The sequence below is a fragment of the Anomalospiza imberbis genome, chromosome 5 (genome assembly GCF_031753505.1).
Source record: "Anomalospiza imberbis isolate Cuckoo-Finch-1a 21T00152 chromosome 5, ASM3175350v1, whole genome shotgun sequence".
Taxonomy (NCBI): Eukaryota; Metazoa; Chordata; class Aves; order Passeriformes; family Viduidae; genus Anomalospiza; species Anomalospiza imberbis.
In genome coordinates this window covers 64,368,797-64,389,974 of record NC_089685.1, presented here as the reverse complement: position 1 = coordinate 64,389,974, position 21,178 = coordinate 64,368,797, and the positions used below count along the sequence as shown (strand labels likewise).

The window sequence follows — 21,178 nt, the reverse complement described above, 5'->3', positions numbered from 1 at the left end:
AAGATGAAGAAATCTATGTAAACCAAATCCAGGCTGAAGCTGTCAAATCCAGGCTGAAGCTGAAGGAGAGACTATTGACTCATAAGCTCCAATTCAGACTTATAGTGCAATGTTTAGGACATTAGCATGTGTCAGTTAATAGCTACTCATCAATGATTGCTATAAACTCCAATTAAATATCATTATCTCAAATCCTTTGAGCTCCGTGTTGGGTGCCAAAAAAGACCGTTGTGGTTTAACCCCAGCTGTCAACTAATCCCCACACAGATGCTCACCTTCTCATACCTGCCCACTGGGATGGGGCAGAGAATCAGAATAGTAAAAGTGGGAAAGTTTGTGGACTGAGATGAAGGCAGCTTAATAGGTAAAGCAAAAGCCACACACAGAAGCAAAGCAAAACAAGGAATTCATTTACCACTTGCCATGGGTGAGCAGGAAACTTCCAGGAAAGCAGGGCACTGCCATGCATAATGGTGACTTGTGAAGACAAACGCCATCGCTCTGAACATTCCCCACTTTATCTGCTCAGCATGACCATATGGTCTGAAATACCCCTTTGGTCAGTTGCAGTCAGCTGTCCTGGATGTGTTCCCTCCCAGTTCCTATTGCACCCCCAGCCCACTCACTAGTGGGCTAGTGTGAAAAGCAGAAAAGGCCTTGATGCTTTGTGAGTGCTGCACACTGATAACAAAAACATCCCTGTGTTGTCAACACTACTTTCAGCACAAATCCAAGTCAGAGCCTCATACCAGCTGCTATGCAGAAACTCAATCTATCCCAGCCAAAACCAGCATATTCTCTGCCTGTTATTCAGTACTGTTTATGTCATGCTCAGGTACCACACTATCCAATGCAACCTCATTATCCATCCTTTCCCCTTTCATCCTTTTATATAGCATCATTCCCTTAGTCTGCGGACCACCCCTGTAAAATGTTCACAGAATATCTGCTGAGTTCATTTAATCCATGAATCTGGGCTCCATCTGTTACGGTGGTCACTCAGAACAGGAGAGTTGGTGTCTTGTGTGGAATTGTTTGCCACCAGAGTCAGCTCATGTTAATTCACTGCTGCACTTGCACTGCTTCCTGTAAAGCTTGTCCTCCGTCGGTTTGGCTGGTTCCTGCTATAGTAATTCCTACAACATGCCACTTAAACCTACAACATGCAACCGAAATGGGTTACAACAATTTAAAGTTGTATCTGTTATAATCTCCACCCCAGTCCCTTTGGGCCAGGCCACAGGGCTTAACATTGCAATGAGCTCTTCTCCTTGCCCCTGCTCGGGTTTGAATTTACCCACAGTCTTGTTTGGGGAGTACCTGCTCCAAGTGCAGTCTTACCTATGAATCCCAGTTTCTCCTGGGGTATACCTGCTGTGGTGTAGACTTCCCCATCACCACAGGTGTTTTGGGGTGCACCTGTTCCAGGGCAGCCATGGGCCACAGTGCCTTCAGAGATCTGCCTGCTCCAAATGTGGCTGCTCTCCCTCAGGAGTGTACCTCTGTCATGGACTTGTCTATGGCCACACACTTTGAGGTGCTCCAGCATGACCTCATGCATAGCTGGTGATGATTCGCAGTATACCTGCTGCAGCATGTGCTTACCCACAGGCACAGATGCTTCAGGTATACTTTCTCCAACATGGATTTACCCTTGGGTCACAAGGGAAGTTCCTTCAGAGGTGCACCTGCTGCAGCATAGACATAACTAAAGCCATAGTTGCTTTGAGATGTACCTACTTTGTCATGGACTTAACCACAGCCACAGATGCTTTGGGATGTCCTGCTCCTGTGTGGACTCATCCACAGGTCACAGTCCAATTGACTTAAGTTCACACTGGAGTTCCAGCCTGGCTGGTACAGCAGGACGAAAAGAGCAGCACTGCCCTGGCCACCTGCCCACCTGGGTGCATTGCCATTGCTGTTATCAAAATGTTCCCAGGTACAGCAGAGAAGGATGCTAAGCAGTACAGCACTACAGCTGTGAAAGCAAAAAGCAGTCACTAATGATCAGTGACTGCTAATATACAGTAAGACAAGCAAGCCTTATGGCAGGCACAGAAGCTTGCCATTTAATAGCTAAACAGCAATAACAGCTATCAGACAGGGTCCAGTCTAGCACATTGCAACCTTGCACTGCTCAGGCTCTATGTGTGCCACAGGCACATTGCTATTTCTTCTAACCTTGCAAGCTACATGTTGGGTGCCAGAAAGAAGTGTTGTATCTTAACCTCAGCCAGCAACTAAGCCCCACACAGCTGCTTGCTTACTCAGCAAGGATGAGGGGAGAGCATCAGAGGAGTAAAAAGGGAGAAAACTCAAGGGTTGAGATACATATAGTTTAACAGGTAAAGCAAAAGCCACGCATGCAAGTGAAGCAAAACAAGGAATTCATTTGCCACTTCCTAAGGGCAGGCACGTGCTTATCTATCCCCAGGAGAGCCCTTTCATGCTCCATCACTTGTAACAGTTACATTTGAAGACTAATGTCATGTCTTCTTCTTCCCCCTGTTTTAAATGCTGAGCATGGTGCCATATGATAGGGGGTATCTCTTTGGTCAGTGGGGTCAGCTGTGCTAGCCACAGGTAGAGCTTATTTTCATCACAGTGGCTGGTATGAGGCTGTGTTCTGGATTTGTGCTGAATACCAGGTTGATATTACAGAGATGTTTTTGTTACTGCTGAGCCTGCTGCTGCTGCCAAGGCCTTTTCTGCTTTGGTGCCATGCGGGCAAGGAGGCTAAGGGGACATGGCAGGCTGGGAGGAGGCACAGTCAGGACAGGTGACCCCAAATGACCAAAGGGATATTCCAGACTTTATCACTTCATGCTCACTATATAAATTGTGGGGAAGGAGGAGGAAGGGAGGGGATGTTTGAAGTGATGGCGTTTGTCTTCTCAAGTCACCACTACATGTGATGGAGCCCTACTCTTCTGGAGATGGATGAACACCTGCCTGCCCATGGGAAGCAGATCCTTGTTCTGTCTCACTTGTGTACATGATTTTTTTTGCTTTATCTCAACCCACAAATTTTCTAGGTTTTACCCTTCTGATTCTCTCCCTGATCCTGGTGGTGGGGGAGTGGACAAGCGGCTGCAGGGGGTTTGGTGGCTAGCTGGAGTTAAATGACAACACCCCTCCCAACACCTTGTGTACCCCCAGCCTCCCCACTGGTGGAGTGAGGTGAGAAGCAGGAAAGGAGCAGGAAAGCCCTTGGTGCTATGTGAGTGCTGCTCATTAGTAACAGAAACATCCTTCTGTTATCAAGTTTCCAGCACAAATCCAAAACAGAGCTACATGCTAGCTGCTATGAACAAAATTGCCTCTATCTCAGCCAAAACCATCATACCATCTCTGACCCAGGAGACACCTGGGTCTCCTAAATGCTTCATCTTTTCTCCAGGAGGAGATGGTCACTGGTTGTCTTCCCTTTCTGGCCAGAAAAAAAAAAATTAACTGAGCCTGCATAGAGCAGGGCAGTTGTTACTCAGAGAGCTAGAAAGTATTTGACCTTATGACAAACTATAAACAACTTTTAGAATAGCCCAGGTTGAGTGTTCATTGTTCCTTTGTTTGTAGGGGCTGTCTGTCATTTTGTTAATATTCCTGAACATATCCACCAATCAGCTCTGTTGCTTTTTCTTCTTTAAAGAAGCTTTGTCAAGCATGGCCCTTTTTTATTTAGGTCTTTCTTTTATCATATTTGCAGGTTTTTCATGCTGTCATGATTGTTTTGTTGGTAATGTTCTTAGCCTAAAAAAGGAATATGTAGAATTTCTTTTCTTGGGTCTCATCTTTACTGGCAGTAGTAGCAGCACTGCTCAGGCTCTGTGTGTGTGCCAGAGGCACAATGCTATTTCTGTAAGGGAAAAGAAAATAAATGCATCCTCAGTCCTATACTCATACCTCCTATTGTCCCATATTATACTTATTGGCTTGGTTTTCTTCACCGTCCTCCCAAACTAGGGTTCCCGGATGTTTTTTTTCATCCTCTGGCATTCTTTCCACCTCCAGGATTCCTGCAATTCCTTCACCTTCTACTAGGACTCCAGTCTCCTCTCACTGCCTGTGCAAGGCTCCCAGCCCTGTGCTCTGTTTGACCTCCCTGGCCTCTGAGCCCTGAGGCAAAGTGCAAGTTCCAGAACTGGGTGTTTTTGGTGTTCTGGTTGCTGTGGGGTGCAAGGAAACAGGCTTGAAAACTGGGTCAGAGCAACAGCAAGGTATTACTGGCAGCTCTTCAGGGCCAGTATGGAAGTGCTTTCCTTATTGATCACAAAGGTGTGTCTGTAGTGAGGTGAAAGCTGCTGTCTTTGTCCAGCATGGGCACACTGCTATCAAAGGGCAGGCAGGTTGCATTGGGAACTGTCTTTACACTATGCAGATAGATGCAGAAAGTTCCCTCCTGTCGTTGCTTGATGTTTCTTCTCTCTTTGAGGAGCTCCTTATGGAGGTTAGTGGCTAGCAGGATCTGACACAGCTCTGGGGAATTAAGCAACTTAGAATAGAGGCATGTTTGCAGAGGAATAAATAGGATATGAATGCTCACTTCCCTTTCTTTTCCGTTGGCAGCATGTAAGACAGTTAAACCTTTTAAAAACTTTCTTTAATTTCCCTAGTTTAGGAACAGTATTTCTTCAACCTGGAAAGAGACGAAGGAGGGGAATTACTTTTTTTTTTTAAAGCAACCTATTTCCTAACTTAAAAGTGTAGTGGGAAAGGAATTGCCCTTTCTTGCCTGGCAGGGCATTGACTATCATGTGCTTCTGGGAAACTCCATCTCAAAAGGAGTCTGAGAGGTTTAGAAAGGAGACAAAATTCAGCAAACTCAGCTACCATTCACTAATATATACTCAGTCTTTATGTGCATGGGACAGCTTTGAAGATCTTACACAGTAGTACATTGCCAAAGTTCCAGAGTTTATAGGCACCTGTGTGGTGGTAGCATCAGTATGTATTTTTGCTTTGGTTTTGCTACATTCAGATCAATTTGGCAGCATTTCTTCCTTTTTAGCAGAGTGCTGTCTGTGACTCCTGCCACAGTGCTTAGCTCCAGATCCCTGCTTTCTGCACATGTGGGTGTGATGGAAACATGCAAACTGGGAGCTGTCACAGCTTTCAGTGCTGGCTTGCTGGAGGAGGAACTTACTTTGATAGCCAGGGAAGCACTTATTTTATGTGTTATGATTATGTGTTATGGTTAGAAAATACACATGCCAGTTCTTGGATCCATATGCTACCGTATTTCTCTGACTCCAGCCTTTTCCGGATGGGCATGCACCATGCAAGCACAAGTCACTGAGAGCTGAGTAAATTTACAAGATGTTCTTGTTCTTTCTCTGCTCCAGGAAACCTATTTGTGGCCTGCCAAGCTGTAAGTACTCTACTTAGTTTGGTGGAATCTGCTGAAGTACTCCATTTGTTACCTGTGGAGCGTGTCAAGAGCTTGGTGACGTGAGTAAACTCTGCCTGTTCTGTGGTGCTTCATGGTTTTCCTTGGTAGGGCAAAAATTTGACTTTGCCTTTAATTAAGAGCTGGTTAAATGCTTCTTTGTGTGCTGCCTATTCTGTTATGCTGGTGCATTGCCTCACTATTGTGGTTATGTAATGAAGCAAAGTTGTAGGCACTTTTTTTGGAGAACCAGGTAGATGTAGTTCCTGTTCAATGACATTTTCTCTGCAAACTGATGCTTTCTTAACTGCAGGGTAGTGTGTCAAATAAGTTGGTTCTAGTTTTACATTGGAGTGCTACACTGGTTCTAGTTTTGCTTTGGAATGCTACACTTAGTAATTCTGTGTTACATTATAATGATAAAAGAGACAGGAGCAGCACTTTCTGAGCTGTGTCAAAGGCCTGCGTTTGCCCGTGGTATTGGGATTCCACCATGTCCTTACATATCCATGTTTGTGCTTGCTCCACAATTTGAGGAGATTTTGTATACTCCATTTTATTTATTTTTACTCTATTTAACTTATAATTAGCACAAAAAACTGGCTGGCTGGAGGGATTTAGGAAGACCATTAATCTCTCTTCAGCATCTCCAAGTCGTTGGTGGCTTGAGCTTCAAAACATCCTGTTCATTTAGGAAGTTATGGTGCTCATGTCTGAGGAATGATGGCAATAAAACAACTTGCCCGTATCAGGCAGGAATTATTGGCAGTGAGCTTTAGCCTAATGCTTTCCTGTCAGCTCTGGGCTGTGAAGCATGCTTGGAGCAAGGGATGTAAGGTAGCAGAAGGAAGTTTCTCTGTGGGCAGACAGGATTTCTGGGGTCTCACCAAAGCCTAGATTATTTCCCTTCTGTTGAATTTGATCACTGAGCACCTCGGCAGTATCAGAAGCCCTCGTGTGACCTTATTTTCTGCAGCTGTATGTCCAGTATGCAAGTGTCAGCTTGACAAGCTTGATTGACACAGAGGAGGGATCTCATGCCTCTTGGGCTGTCATGGGTTTTGCAGCTGCAAGTCATTGTGCTGGTGAAGTCTAACTTCACTGGCCTGCTGGTGCAAGCAGAATCTGAAATCGTGGAATTTTCCCTTAACGTTGTAGTTATCACTACTGCCTTACTTTTAAATACCAGTGTTGTTGCAGTGCTTTCTGTATGCTAATAAAATCATCCATTGTTTTAGCACTTTCCCTTCAGACCCCTCTGCATTGCTGTTGGCTGATCTCTATTACACGAGGCTGGCATTGAGTGGCTGCCAGGAACCCCTTTCCCAAGGGAACCTAATGGAATTGTTTGAGAAGTTGCATCCTAATATTTCCACTGGTGTTTCCAAGGTAATCTGCTGTTTTGAGCACATGCAAAGTAATTTGTATTTTAACAATAAAACATAAGTAAACTTAGTTAAATGATAAAGTCTAAAAGGAGAAGCATGAGATTGTGTAAAAAGCTGTTATTTCCATATTGTCAGCTTAGACCTGTGTCAATGGGGCATGAGTTAACAGAGGTTAACTGTTAGCCCTGTCAGCCTTGCCTCTTTCCTAGAGGTAAATCAGGGCAGGAGCGTAATCATTCACTTCTAATTGCCTTCTAGACTACAGGAATTCATCTGTTTCTCAGCTCCCAGATGAACCTGGTGAAATCAGTGTGCTGTACCAGACATTAACCTCTCTGTAGGTGTGTATGTGTCAGTTTATATTGCCTGACATGTGCTTCTGCTTGGAATAGGTCCGGCTGTTGACGGTTCGAATTCTAAGCCATTTTAATAATCCACCTTCTGCACAGATTGAGGTAGGGCTAAAGCTTTTCATTTAACATTTCAAAGCTGTCTGTGTTTCATGTTTTGTGTGAAATGTTGTTCACTTTGCAGAAACAAAATGTATCTGCTTTTGTGCTTTCAAATTCCAGTTTTATTTCTCTGTCCCCCACCTTCTGGTGTTTTCAGATGTGTGCCTAAATGGTGGAAACCAGAGCAAGTCCTTTGACTTTGTTCTTTTGTCCAGAATGGCTGTGAGTCTGTATCGTTTTTTTGAAGTAATTTTCAATGAGATAAAAGTACTCTAACAGAATTCTTGTCACTTGTTTGTTCAGGGTGATGGCACAGGGGAATTCCAGCCATTATTTGCCATATTGCTCCAAGCAGAACTTGTGCCAGCAACAGTGAATGATTACAGAGAGAAACTTCTCCATTTGAGGAAACTAAGATGTGACATAGTGCAGCCTGCAATACCAAGTGGATCTTTGCAGGAGGTAAGAATTTATTGTCAAAAAGCAGTTGTCACATTCCTTTATTCCAAGAGAATGTTCTTATTTCATCACATGGATTGCAGATATTTTAATGAAAGCACATCAAAAAAATCAATTAACTCCCAGATTAGGTTTTAGAAAACTTGTTAGTAGGCATCACAGCTCCTATTGTCCTCAGGAGTACTGTGTTTACTAGTACAATAGTGGTATCTAGATAAATGGTCCACAGTCAGATTAATCTGGGTTTGATGCCTTGGAAAGGAAGGCAAATGATTCCAGGAAGAAGCAAGTTGTAAGCAAATTTAAACTCACGACCTTGCCATGTCCTCATTGTGGTTGAACATTGGTAGGACTCCCACTGGCCGTTGGTGGGCTCTGGATCTTGCTTCAGCAGGAGAATCCTTTATGCCTGTGATTGTTGAATCTCCTCTGCTGCTGAGCCGAAGGGGGCCTCACATCCACGAGGAAGGATTGTAGGCCACTCCTTCTCCATGGAGCTCAGCAAGGAGCCGATCTAGAGGACATGCTATTAGGCCTAGTGCAGTGAATACTCCTCTGGGCAAAATTTCATCTGTCTGAGGACCCTCATTTTGCTGTGGCAGCACTGAAGGTGAATAGAGAGACAGTCTAGATCATCTGTGCTGAACTGGTTTTTCCATATTCATGTTATTTTGGTGTAGTTATGAGACCTCAGTATAGCTTACAGTAAATGGGTTCTAGATTTCCACGTGAAGGAATGATTATGTGTGTGGCTTCCTTCGTCTCTTGTAGCACTCCTGAGAACTTCTTTAATCAAAGTTTCCTCTTTCAGAGGAAGAAAGGTTAGAGGAGTTTGGTTGGCCTTTAACTACTGTTTTTTGAATCTCAACGAGATGGTGTTGTATGTCATTCTAGGTGCCTCTCCGATATTTACTAGGAATGCTTTATATTAACTTCAGCCCTCTCTGGGATCCTGTAATTGAACTCATAACGTGAGTATATGCAGTTGGATGCTGCAATCTGTAGTTGTCTCACAGGACATTCCTTTCATTCTTCTGTGAACAGAAGCTGAGGTAAAAAATACCCAGTTTGAAGAGGTTTGTGCATGAGAACCTTCATGTGAAATCTTCTGAAATTAATTTGATCTCTCAAATCTCAACCTGTGTAGACTCTTCAACTTACTTCCTGATTTTTCTTACTTTAAAGAGAACTTGCAATAAATACATTCAAATAACATCAGAGTTTTTAGTCAGAAGTAGCAGGATTTGATTTATGTTTCACAAATGCTTAGAGGAATAAGAAGTCTCTCTCAGTTTCCTCATCTGCCAACTTTTCTGTCCTTACTGGAAAACCTCTAAATCCTACTAAAGAATAGGGAAGTCTTACCATGGTGAAAAAATAAGTGACTTCTTTCAGCATGACTTTATCTTCTTCTTTTTTCCTCCCTTTGTTGTATGATTAAAAAGGATGGGATTTTCCTCTTCACACCAGTGAATTAATTAAAGAAAAAATTAAACCAGCTCTTCAAAAGATATGTCCATGGTAATTCTTCCTTTGATTCTCTATGATTTGCTGTACAGAAGTCAGTAGAAAGCTTGAGAACATTTTTACTCAATTTGAGTTCATTTGAAGTCATGGAATACAGTCAGATTATTTTAATAACAGTTGACATTTGGGATCCATGAGAAAAGGCAAGGAAGTGCTACAGCTGCATTGTACAGATGTCCTGTCTCTGGACAGCCACATTAAAGCAGTGATCAAAGCTTTTGATTGTGGTAGTTGATAACTAGCTGAATGACACTTGCCTTTTCTTATCTTCCTTCTAATTTCATGCTGTATTCTGCTTTGCTAGTTCTCATGCAAAGGAAATGGAGAATAAACAGTTCTGGAAGGTGCTGTATGAGCATTTGGAGAGGGCTGCTAGCTATGCTGGTAAGTCACCTATCCTAAGCATGGTTATCATAGTAACCCAGCTAATGGTGAATTATGTGGCTGTTTTTCAAGTTCCCCAAATTTATGTGTGATGGGAGAATTCAGAACCAGTACTACTGTCATGTTCAGGGCAGGAGTGGAGAGGCATGTGAGGAAGCTGTGTCTCCTGTCCTAATCACCAAGCAGTAGCTGGAAAAGGCCACCTGCATTACAGGAGGGAGTTGCAGGTTGTGGGAAACCATGCAGCAGTTTCATCTTTGCTTAAGGCTGACAGTGCTCAGACTGGTCAGGAACAGTGACAAAACCTGTGTAATGGTGCAGACCATCTTCCTGCTCCATGGAATTTCTGCACACAGTCCTTGTGTGTGCTCTTGACGTTTACCTATGGGCATATGCAATCTAATATTTCAATATAGAGCCAGAAGTATGCAGCCATTTGTGAACTTCCCTGTTATTCAAGGGAACTGAGCCCAGTTGAGAAGTGCCAGAGTTGCAAGGCATCCTAGAACGCTTTCTAAGCAATGTGTGTCTTTCAGGTTGGTGTTAAATACAGTTGTGTCTAAACAAGTGCATGTCACCAAATATATTACTTTTGTAATGGGGGATAGATTCCTTGCTACTGGTGATTATGAAGTAACCTGAAAAGATTTTCTTATCTCTTGTGTAGAAATGGAGCTACAAGATGAATTAGACGAACAGGAGGAGAGCATTGCTGAAACAGAAAGTGAGAAGATGCCAGAAGGAGAGGTGGGGACTGTCTTTCTGGAGCAGCTGAGGAGTAGAACAGATTGCAGTGAACGGCTGGACCACACAAATTACCGTTTCCTACTTTGGAAAGCACTGGATAAGTTTCCGGACAGAGTGGAGCCTCGGTCGAGGGATCTTTCCCCACTTCTTTTGAGATTCATTCGGTAAGTAACATTTATTTTTCAGTTAAGTGGACACATTGCTTTCAATGTGTTGCTGAGCTTTAAGATTGTCTATCCCATTACAGACATTATTTCTTGAATGCATGGCTGATGACATGTCTGTTTCCAGTGGAGATAATCTTTTAATTGGAATGTGGATTCTGTTAGAAACTAAGCAGCTGAAATGAAACTTACAGTAGGTCTCTGCTGCTCAGTCTTTCATTCATTGACTTGACATTGTCAGTCTCGTTACTCAGTAACAGAGAGATTTCAGTGGAAATAAAGTTCCTCTTTAATGAAAACACACTTTAATTTAGAATCACAGAATACCAAAGTGTTTTCCTCCAGAATGGGGAAAATACTGATTTTGTTAGAGGCTGATTCAAATTCCTGCCCTGGAGGGAAAGCAATGGTGTGCTTGCATATGTGTGCACATATCAGAGAGTATGATGGACATAATAAGATGTTACAATAAGAATAGTGAGGTTTTTATTTGATGTTGTTGCCCTGAAACCTTGAAAAATGTTATGCTTCCTAATTCCTTCCTTCTTTTTTTTTAAACAAAGAAATGAGTACTACCCTGCAGATTCCTTAGTGGCTCCATCTCAGGATCTCAGAAGGAAAATTAGTGGTACCATAGCAGCAAAACAGATACCCGCTGAAGAGGTGAATGATGTTACTATGGAGGAGGAGGAGGAGGAGGAGGAAGAAGAAAAGGAAGAAGGGGAACCAATTAGTATAGGAGTACCAAAAAAGAAAACAAGAAGAGCTGCTGCTAAGTAAGTATTTTTAGTTTTCCCTTTTGCTAGTGCTCTTACGGAAAGGTAGATTCAGGAGCTCACATTGAGATACAAGCTGTGATTTTATATATATTATTTTTTCTTCTTTTGCTTGTGCTTCATAATTTCTCAGTGGATTACAAGTCAGAAATTCTGCCTGTACAGTACTAATAATCAAAATACATTGCCCAGGTTTTATCATTATTTCGTAACCTGCTGACCAGTCTGTGGTGTGTTTTACTTTAGGCAAAAATGTAAAGTATTCTGATGTTTTCAGAGACTCTTGTACCTGAATTCCCTGACTTCTCTGTGCGTATCTGTTAGTCTTTGAAAACTGTGGGCATTCCCAAACACTTCAAAAAAATTAGATTATTTGTTTAGGTATTCTGATGTTGAGATTCTGCCATTTCCTGCCCATTGTAAATCTTTGTCTTATTAGGGACCAAGGTTTTTATTTGGTAGAGTGAAGCTGCATGTTACTGAGTGTTGTTGCAGTGCTGAATACATGGAGAAAGTTGCTCTTTGTGTGAATTCTCCCCAGTGATGACCTCTGTCAAATATCCCTTACAAATACAGCACAAAGATTTATATTCTGACACTTCTTTTGCAAAGGATGGCTCTTGTACTGACAAAGAACTTCAAAATATCACCTTTTATGTTAGAACAATACAAGTATTTGATATGTGGCCTAAAGTGTCATTTCATCCCAGGTGTCCTATGGGTATTTCATTTTTATTCCCAGTTTCTGGCTTGTATCTGCAAGTTATCAGCACTTAAAATACAGTGACAGTCCAAGATATTTTGTTGTTTTCCCAGCCTCCATCTCAGAACATCGGTGCAGTGAAGTGGAAACGTTAGTTCCTGAAGCTGTAACAAAGGCATGAAAGATTTACCGGGGGTGTGTTAATGAGTGAAGTGACCTCCTTTCCCGGGTCAGGCCTGTGCCAGGGAGGACTCCCTTGTGGGGCTGCACCCTGTGTCCTGGGAGGCCTGGCTGAAGCAGGGAGCATCTGCCCAGGGTTCCCTGTGGGGTTCCTGGAAGGCATCCTGCTCATCCCTTGTCTGTGCCCAGCCATGGAAGAGGGTGGCCCAGCTCAGGTGTCTGGAGGGTTCAGTGTAAATTAGCAGCTGAACGAGGACAGCTTCTACCAGTTCCACAGCACATGTGGTAGAAGAGATCTCACACCTTCCTTATCCTGGTCTTCTCTGTCCCTTTCCATGAAGAGGAAGTGGGGCGGATGTGAGGTGACCCTGCCAGTGCTAGAGGAACTGACTCCCATCTGTCCTTGCAGCCCAGTGTTAAGTCCTGTACAGTCTGTGGCTGAATGCAGCCCATCACATTGTTAGGAGCAACATGGGCACCAGTTACGGACAAGTGAATAAACAAAGAGATAAATACAGAATTTTGGTGTTCTAGGCTGGGTTGGCAGAGAGAAGTAAGCTACATCCCGACTGTACCCCTTTCTCATGAAAAAACTGAGCCTACCCAGTGCTACTGAAGTAAAGGCATTCTCTGTGCAGTAAAGTGACAGCTGGAAGGAGCTGCTTAGGGAACAGGACACCTCTTGATATGTCTAAAATAATGCTGAAGACTTGGGATCCTCTTGTGTTGTGTTTTGTTTTCTTTCTTGTTAATGAATTTTAATTAAAGTTCCCTGTTTGTCTCGTGGATATTTTAAAAAATAATTGCTTTGTTTTGCAGGCAACTAATAGCCCACTTACAAGTTTTCTCAAAATTCTCAAATCCTCGTGCACTGTATCTGGAGCAGAAGTTGAATGCCTTGTATACCCAGGTGAGGCGATCTGCTTACTTTTAGAAATGCTACTAATAAATTAACTCTTTCTTATTTGAGAGCAGTGTCTTGTACTGAGGAAACCTGTCATTTTCTGAACTCAGCTGTGATAGCTGAAAAAGGAACTGTCCTTGAGAGGACTTTCACTTTAACAGGCTTCACTTGAAATGAGCCCCTTAGGCAAAGATCTGCTCAAGATACCTGGCTTAGTTTGCCAGGAGTGGCACTGCAAACAGATCTGACAGCAGACAAGTAGTAACCTTTGGCAAGGTGGGAGAGTGGCTGCAGAGGATATCTGTTTCATTTACACTTCCTGCAGGATATGGAGGAGGATTTAGAATCCCAGACTTGGGGAAGATCTAAGGAGATCTTTGTCCTATAGTGTTTTGTGTACTAAGACTATGGCCAGTATGTACAAGAGATCATCAAGCATCAAAAAAGGAATTTCTTCTTGAAGAATATTCAATCTGTTTGATTCTGGAGATTTCCCTGAAAGAATTGTCAATAGTATGACTTCAAAGAGGGATTATAAGTCTCTATTTTACAATCCTTAAAACGGTTTTGGGGTTGTTTTTTTTTTAATTTTATAGGGTTGTGTTGGTTCCCAGTTTGTGAATTTGTTCAGGTCATTGGGGTTTGCTCTCATTGTTCCCAGTTTGTTTTCTGAGGCTGTGGGTGTTGAAAGCTCCATTCCTTAGTCCCTGAATTTTACAATCTCTAGCAGATATTCACTCTGTTTCAGTCTGTCTCAAAGTATTGCTTAGAAAAACAGTTGATCGATGTGTTGGCTTGCCTGTGTTCTTAGCAAAATATTGGACAGTTGTGTAAAGGTCAAATCACTGTGGGAAGACCAGCCTGGCACAAGAAGAAAGATTACTTCATCACTTACTGTTTGCATTTCTGTGCCTTAGTATATGCATTGTCATGGCTGGTGTGTCCCATCTGGCATAGGGACATCATGGCAAGGTGACCTTTGGTGACACTTGCCTGTGCTGTTTGGTGGGAGACTGAAGAACTGATAAAGATGCTGCCTGGGAAAATGATCCTGTATTTCTCAACTTCTTTTCCCTGTCCTAATGAATCTCAGAATCACAGAATATGCTGAGTTGGAACAGATCCATCAGGATCATTGAGTCCAGTTCCTGGCCCTGCAAGGGACACCCCAAGAATCAAACCATGTGCCTGAGTACATTGTGCAAACAATTCTTTAACTCAGATAGTCTTGTTGCCGTGGCCACTACGTGGTGTTGTTTAGTGCCTCGGTTATGAAGAGTCATCTTCAAGAGAGGGTGAATCTCAGTGAGACTTTGCATCCAAATCTTCCAAGTAGTTTGTGTTTATCACAGGAAAGAAATACAGATATCTTGGAATGGTTTGGGTAGTCTGCTTTTTAATCCAGTCTTCTTAGATACGCAGCTGATCACTGGTTTTGATGATAAATGCAAACACATACTGGTCCAAAAGACAACTATGAAAAAACAAATATTATAACTGTCCTGTGCAGAAAGGAAGGAAAAGTGTATATGACCTATCAGCAGCCATGCCCCTTTTTATGAGTGAAAGTTGTGCATGTACATCTTGCCTTAATACTGGCAACACATACATTCTGCTTCCATTTAAATAAGTTAGTCCAAAACCTGCTTGAGCCTGTAGCCTTTGGGTTGTTTCACTATTTTCAGTAAGCACTTCTGCCTCCTAGATAGGGACTAATTTTCTTTCATTTGTTATTTGCAGTTACTGTCTCATCAAGACCAGAATGTACAGAGAATAGCTCTTGACTGTATAATGACATACAAGCATCCTCATCTACTGCCATACAGGTAAAAGCTTTTATATTATTTTAGCATTGATGAATGAGCCTGCTGTCATATCAGAAACCTGTTTTGGGGTCAGTTTTATTTGGGGTCCTGTATTTGTTGAAGACAGATATGTAAAGTTTAATTTTAGCCAGCTGTAGGTTTTGTTTCTAAGAGAGGAAATCAGGTCTTGAGGTTGATTAGTGTCTCTTTTTTGTTTAGAGGAAAATAGTAACACTTCCATTTTGTCCCAGAATAGTGTCAGTAGTGTTAGTAGTAGATGTCTTTCGTACTGATGATTTATAACCATCCAAAGAAAGTGACAGCATAAAACTGTAGTTTATAGTTAAATCATTTCCTTGTAATACATCCAGGACTTACTTGTCTACATAATTAGCTTAAACTTACTGGCTTTAAAATTATTTTTTAATGAAAGGGTGAGAAAATAGTACTTTAATATTTGTATACAGCAAGGATAGATAGGTAGGTAATTAGATATAGATGTATCTGTGTGTCTGTCTATTTTTATAACCCTACCTGCCCTCAAATAATGTTTATTACTTTCAGGGAGAACTTGCAAAGGCTACTGGAGGACAAGAGCTTTAAAGAAGAGATAGTCCATTTCAGTATTTCTGAGGAGACCACAGTAGTAAAAACAGAGCATCGACCAGATCTCATCCCTGTTCTTATGAGGTGTGTTCTGAAGTGTGAGTTTAAAAGCTTCATGGCAGAGTACCATGAGCAGAGAGATGTAATGCTGCTTCTCATTTTCTATAGTTGAGATAAACCCATGGTTAATGGTATTGTTTGATGATTTAGTTTGTGATATTCTGTATGGTTTTCTTATTAACACATTTGTATAATGTGTTATGCAAATAGTGTTTTCTTTAAAAACAGCATTTAGTACATACTACTTCTACTAAGGATTACACAGAACTGTGAGGACGTTTCAGTTCATTTCCAGTGATGTGAATTGTCCTGCAAGATAACCAGTTTTATACCTGAAGTTTTCAGCAGAGCTTCCATTGTAGAAGCAGAAGCTGATCATTCACCAATATGTTTTTGGGCAATATGTAGTAGTTCAGTGGAGAACCCATCTCTGAAGGGAGAATTTTCACTAGAGAATATTTTTAAACAGAGTTTTTCCTGCAGAATAAGAGGCTTGAAAACAGATGGCTTGCTGAAAGCTAATGCAACCTCTTTTTGGTTCTTGAAGAATTCTCTATGGCAGAATGAGAAACAAAACAGGGAGCAAAACACAGGGCAAGTCTTCAGCGAGCACTCGCATGTCGATCGTTCTGCGATTTCTGGCCGGCTCGCTGCCAGAAGAGATACGGATGTTCTTGGATCTACTCTTTGAAGCTGTGAAGCAATTCAGTAATGGTAGGTAGGCCATAGAAACTGGGGGTGTGGTATTTCCTGACTGTAGAGATGTGGGAGGATAAATATGCTTAGTACTGTTATGTGCTTCAGTTTGTCTCTTAACCGTGCCTTGAAAGGATGAAAGCAAAGCCTTGGTAAGGACTAGGTTTCCCCTGAGTTTCTCCTTACAAGGCATGATTGCTCTGTTTTTTGTGTCCAAGGTCAGAAAAACTGAACTTGCCAGAGCTGTGCAAGTCAGCTGTAGCAGGCCAGGAGTGGGCAGTTGCTGGCATCATAGGCTAGCCTGAGTATCGTGGCAGTAAAGAGAGCTTGTAAAGGGCTCTGATTCTGTAGCAGTGGGAGACATCTAAATATCAGAGAGATGGAGACACAAAGCTGTTCTTATTTAAAAATCTGACTGTGAGGATCTGTAATTTAGGGCCAAATTCCACTGTTTTTCACTGAAATATTTTTCTTGGTAGTGGATGTGTTCATGGTGCCTCCCTAGATAATTTGCTGTTCCTTTGCCTATCACAGGGCCTTGCCAGACTGCAGTCCTTCAAAGTATGTCAGAGCTGGATTTAGCTAAAGTCCTGCCTCTTGGGCGTCAGCATAGCCTCTTCAATGGTCTTGAAGTTGTGTTGAAAAACATGGGACATTTGATCCAGCAATACCTGCCTGAAATTCTACAGATTCTGCTCTGCATGACTGCTGTGGTATCCTGCATCCTCCAGCAAAGAGAGAAGGTACAATACATGTAAACAATATACAAACATATAAATTAAGTTCCTTTCTCTCCTCTTCCTCTGAGTTTACACATATAAACAGAGCTTTACTGATTCAGATAAAGATAAGTTGAATGGCATTGTGAAGTTTGCAATTAGAAGTCTGTCAAAATAGAGGCCAGTTGTGCTTGTCTGAAAGTGCTACAGGGCTCAAGCAGTGCAAGCAGAGTTAATGTATTTAGAAAACTGATTTGAACTGTGTTTTTGTTTGAGTTACTGAAGAGAGAGTTGAAGGTGATCTCTGTGCATTGTTCCTACCTGTTTTGTGGAGAGATGGGCATGAGAGAGAGATAAATGTTCTGTTGTAAACATGTAACATGTAACAAGATTTTATGGCTGGAAGTTGAAGTTTGCCATAAGGATGGAGTTTCTTGGCTGCAAGGGTAAAACATTTGAGCAGGGGAAGGAGAGCTTTAAAGTTCCTTGCCTGAAGACATTAAAGCAAACCTTGTCCATGAGGTTTTTTGTTGCAGTGCTAGACCTCAGGCGTGCTCAGGATTGTGGATGATCGCAGTGATTATCTGCCCTGCGTGTCTCCTGTCATGGGACACAGGAAGGACATGGCTACCAGCTGTGCTTTCTGCACACTAGAAGCATCTTCAGCTCTGTATCAATAGTCATACTAATCCAGTGTTACCGTTTGGGTCTTAGCCAGGTGTCTGCAGAGCACTGGAAATGTTTTTTCCCTTGCTGAGCAGCAGTTGTACATGCAGAAGGGGTCAAGTGAGGAAAACGTCCTGTTAAAGATTGGTTGCACCTAAAGGTGGGGCATGTTGGCTTATTGCTGCCCTGTATGCAGGGGAGCAGCACAGACATCCCTGAGCTCAGTCCAGCTACTTGGGGTCTGTTGCCAGCTGCTCAGAAACTGTAACACTGAGCCAGGCTTTTCTGTCTTCCTGGTGCAGAACCTGTTCATATATTAGGTGGGAAACAAGCAAACTGCACAGTCACCATCATCACTGTGTTGTTGCAAGGCATTACGAGATGATGGTCTGAGCAAGTGGGAATGAATGTTTGTCACCATGAGCGTGTTCTTGCCAAGAACCAGCTGTGAGCATTTGAGGTTAGAACTTGCTTTGAAAAAAATCCATCGAACAAAGCAAGTCCTTGCAATAGGCAGTGTCCAAGGTCTCATTGTTGCCTGCAGACTGCACAGAACCTGGTAATAGTGTTAATTTACAAGGAGGATGAGCAAATTTGAGGACATCAGCATCCCACAGTCTGACTTCAGCAGTGCATTGCATATGCCTACATGTTTTCAATGAAGACAGAAGACAGGAGTTCTAAAAGCTGCTTCATTAACTGCTAGGAAAGCTGCATTTTGCCACAGTTGCTACAGTAATTCTGTCATGGTTGTGTAATGTCAGGAGTGACAGTCTATTGTTTGAACTTAATTTAGCACTTCATTAGCCATGGGCTGTTAAAAGCTCAAGGAAGAGTGTGAGAGATCTGTTTATCTTGACTAATAATTAGAAGACATTCTTGGAGTTTGAGAGTAATTTATTGCAGACTGAAACTGCCTGGAGAATTAAACATCAACTTTGACCACTTTAAGATAAGTTATTAATTTACTGTTTCCTACTGATTGTGTTCACTATTGAGTTTCTTTGTCCTCTCAAAGGCTTGATCTCAGAGAACTCTTATGGTGATTGGATAGTGGGAAACACAAAATTACTTCATTTGGAGGTTGCCATTGGCAATAGTATCCTGGTTTGTGCTTTTTTTGGGCTTTCAAACAGTTTATTTGCCACCTGGAAGCTGATTGCACTCCATTAGTACACATTCAGCATAGCTTGGGAGGTCCTGTTGCAAGAGCTTGATCGGTTCCTTTCCCACCATCTCCTCTTTGTCTTTTTTACTTGTGATTTTGGATTCTTGGATCAACTTCTGGTGGATCATGATACGGAGACCCAAAAGAGCTCCAATATCAGACAGTGGCTTTCATTTGCTCTCATGTGGCTTTGTTGTTTCTGAGGCTGAAGTTCATTACCTCTGCACTGTGGAGCTACTTCATGTGCTCATGCTGTGAGCTGCATTGCACAGTATGGAAATAATTTAGGTTACTCAGGTCAAGACTCCTCTCAGGGAGGAGAGACAGAATGCAGCTGTGCATGAATCCCTTACTGAAATGTTTTTCCCAAGAAAGGCTATGGAACATAACCACTAAATGGGTACAGAAAGCACCTTCCTGTAACCAAATGCTATAGCCCCCACCCTACTCTGCTGGAAGACATAATTCACATTCTTTCTGTCTCTGTTCCTCCCCTCTTCTCTTCGTCTGTTGATATCTTTTCTTCCCAGAAGATCTCGGTGTGCAAAGTACAACTTCACTTTGGAGAGCTGATTTCGGTCCTTTCAAATGTAAAACAGAATTGTTTAAGTGTCAGAGTTTGAAATCTAATTAATTGTGGTGTAGCGTTCTGCATTGCATCCAAAAGGGGCAGATGCTACTGGGTTAAACCTATCAGCATGGATTTTTTAATGAGCTGAAGGAGTCCTGTGCAACTGACTCAATGCAGGAACAGACAGGCCCCTTCTAGAAACATTTAGGTCACCTCTGAGATGTAGATTGCTACTGTGAACAAGTTACAAGAGAAAACAGAAGTTTCTGCAAAGGATGTATCTGGATGTGGTCAATGAATTGTTGGATTTAATTTCAGAGCAAGGAGTAGTTGTTCTGCCAAGGTCTTACCGGGTTGGGTTTTTTGTTGGTTTTCGTTACAGGTCCAACCTAGGTTGATTAATCCACTGAAGAATTTGAGACGTCTTGGTCTCAAGCTTGTGGCAGAGTTTTTTTCTGATTATGAAACCTACAGCTTTAGTGTGGAAGAGATTGATGCAGTTTTCCATGCTGTGGTATGGCCTCAGGTAAGTAATTCTAGTTTTTCCAAATAACTTGTTTGAAACATGTACCATTCAGAAAACTCCAGCTGTACTGGAATCCATCATGTCAGCTCTGTCCATCGCTAGATTGGACGTGGCCTTGGACAGATTGTGGCATCCTAGTGTGTCTGTGCAAGGCCAGTTTCTTGGCTCTTCTCTGATTAGTCCTGGAATAATCAAGTCACAGATTAAAGTACAAATTAATTTCTCTCAATAAAATGGATGCCATTTCTTTGTTCTTTAACCACAGAAGCAGACTTCTGCCCTAGATGCTTCAAGGAAGCTAAATAATACAAGCAATTTCTAGGTGTACTTTGCTATTTTCTGTGTGACAGTTGTTGGGTAGGGGACTGCAGAAGCAAATGCTGCTGCAGGAAAGGAAGGACCCAGGAGGGTCTGTCAGTAGGCTAAGTGGTACTGAGCCTGCCTGCCAAGAGTTCCGTGTGAGCACAGTGACAAAGCACAGGCTTGTGGCTTTTATCAGAGAAATTCAGATCACCTCTGAGCTTGGAAAATGCACTGCTGTGACATGGAGAGAGAACACAGGATTTAAAATTAAATTATGCTGTCTTTGTCAGTGCAGTGGCTCTGGGGTTGTCAGGGAGTGCCTGTACCAGCTGCTGGGTAGTCTCTGCTCTAAAAGCAGTTGTGTCCATGAAAAGGTTAACTGAATAAGAGGGGCTAACTCCAAGAGTGCTCTTCCACAGAGCAAATGTCCAACTTCCTTGCAGCAGAAAACCCTGTTAAAGAGTACTGGTCTAGTCTGTGAAACAGCAGAGCTGCTTCTCTAGACATTGTGTTTGTTTACTCCTACACTGTTTCTCTGCTCTACCAGTAACAATGTGTGATGTGTAGTATGGTAATGTGGACAAACAGTAGATAAAATAGTACCAGGCAGTGCATATAGCTCTGTATTGCGCTGGGCTGGGCAACAGGAAAGTGCATGTTCTGGTTTGTCCATGGAGTCTTCTTACAGCCAGGGTGCTATGTGGGAAAAGCAGTGAACATTTATTGCAGTTCCAGAGCAGTTCAGGCTTTCAGTCAGCAAAGCCCTTAAAGCTTTCGTAGAGCACGGTGTTCGTAAATTCTTAATAACTCTGAACAAGTTGTACTGTTGTTACTAAATAGTTAGAATGCCTCTTATCCTTACATATGTCAGGAAGACAGATGGTTTTGAAGCTTAGATGGTAGTACAATCCAGAAGCTCCCTCTGGAGTAATTTCTGGTGAACTTCATGAAGATTTGGTTTTGGCAGAAGAATAATTTTGACTTG

At 42.3% G+C, this 21,178-nt stretch overlaps 1 protein-coding gene across 1 annotated transcript in view; it reads left to right on the top strand.

The window, feature by feature from the left end:
• Positions 1-21,178, top strand: part of UTP20 (UTP20 small subunit processome component) — a 63,709-nt gene that overhangs the window by 13,501 nt on the left and 29,030 nt on the right. The window contains exons 15-28 of the mRNA XM_068191606.1: positions 5,346-5,451; positions 6,628-6,778; positions 7,170-7,232; positions 7,533-7,691; positions 8,583-8,659; positions 9,520-9,599; positions 10,267-10,510; positions 11,074-11,286; positions 12,989-13,079; positions 14,814-14,899; positions 15,443-15,568; positions 16,092-16,258; positions 16,775-16,983; positions 19,747-19,890. Of these exons, the coding sequence (XP_068047707.1) occupies positions 5,346-5,451; positions 6,628-6,778; positions 7,170-7,232; positions 7,533-7,691; positions 8,583-8,659; positions 9,520-9,599; positions 10,267-10,510; positions 11,074-11,286; positions 12,989-13,079; positions 14,814-14,899; positions 15,443-15,568; positions 16,092-16,258; positions 16,775-16,983; positions 19,747-19,890 (1,916 nt within the window). The remainder of the gene's footprint in view (positions 1-5,345; positions 5,452-6,627; positions 6,779-7,169; positions 7,233-7,532; positions 7,692-8,582; positions 8,660-9,519; positions 9,600-10,266; positions 10,511-11,073; positions 11,287-12,988; positions 13,080-14,813; positions 14,900-15,442; positions 15,569-16,091; positions 16,259-16,774; positions 16,984-19,746; positions 19,891-21,178) is intronic.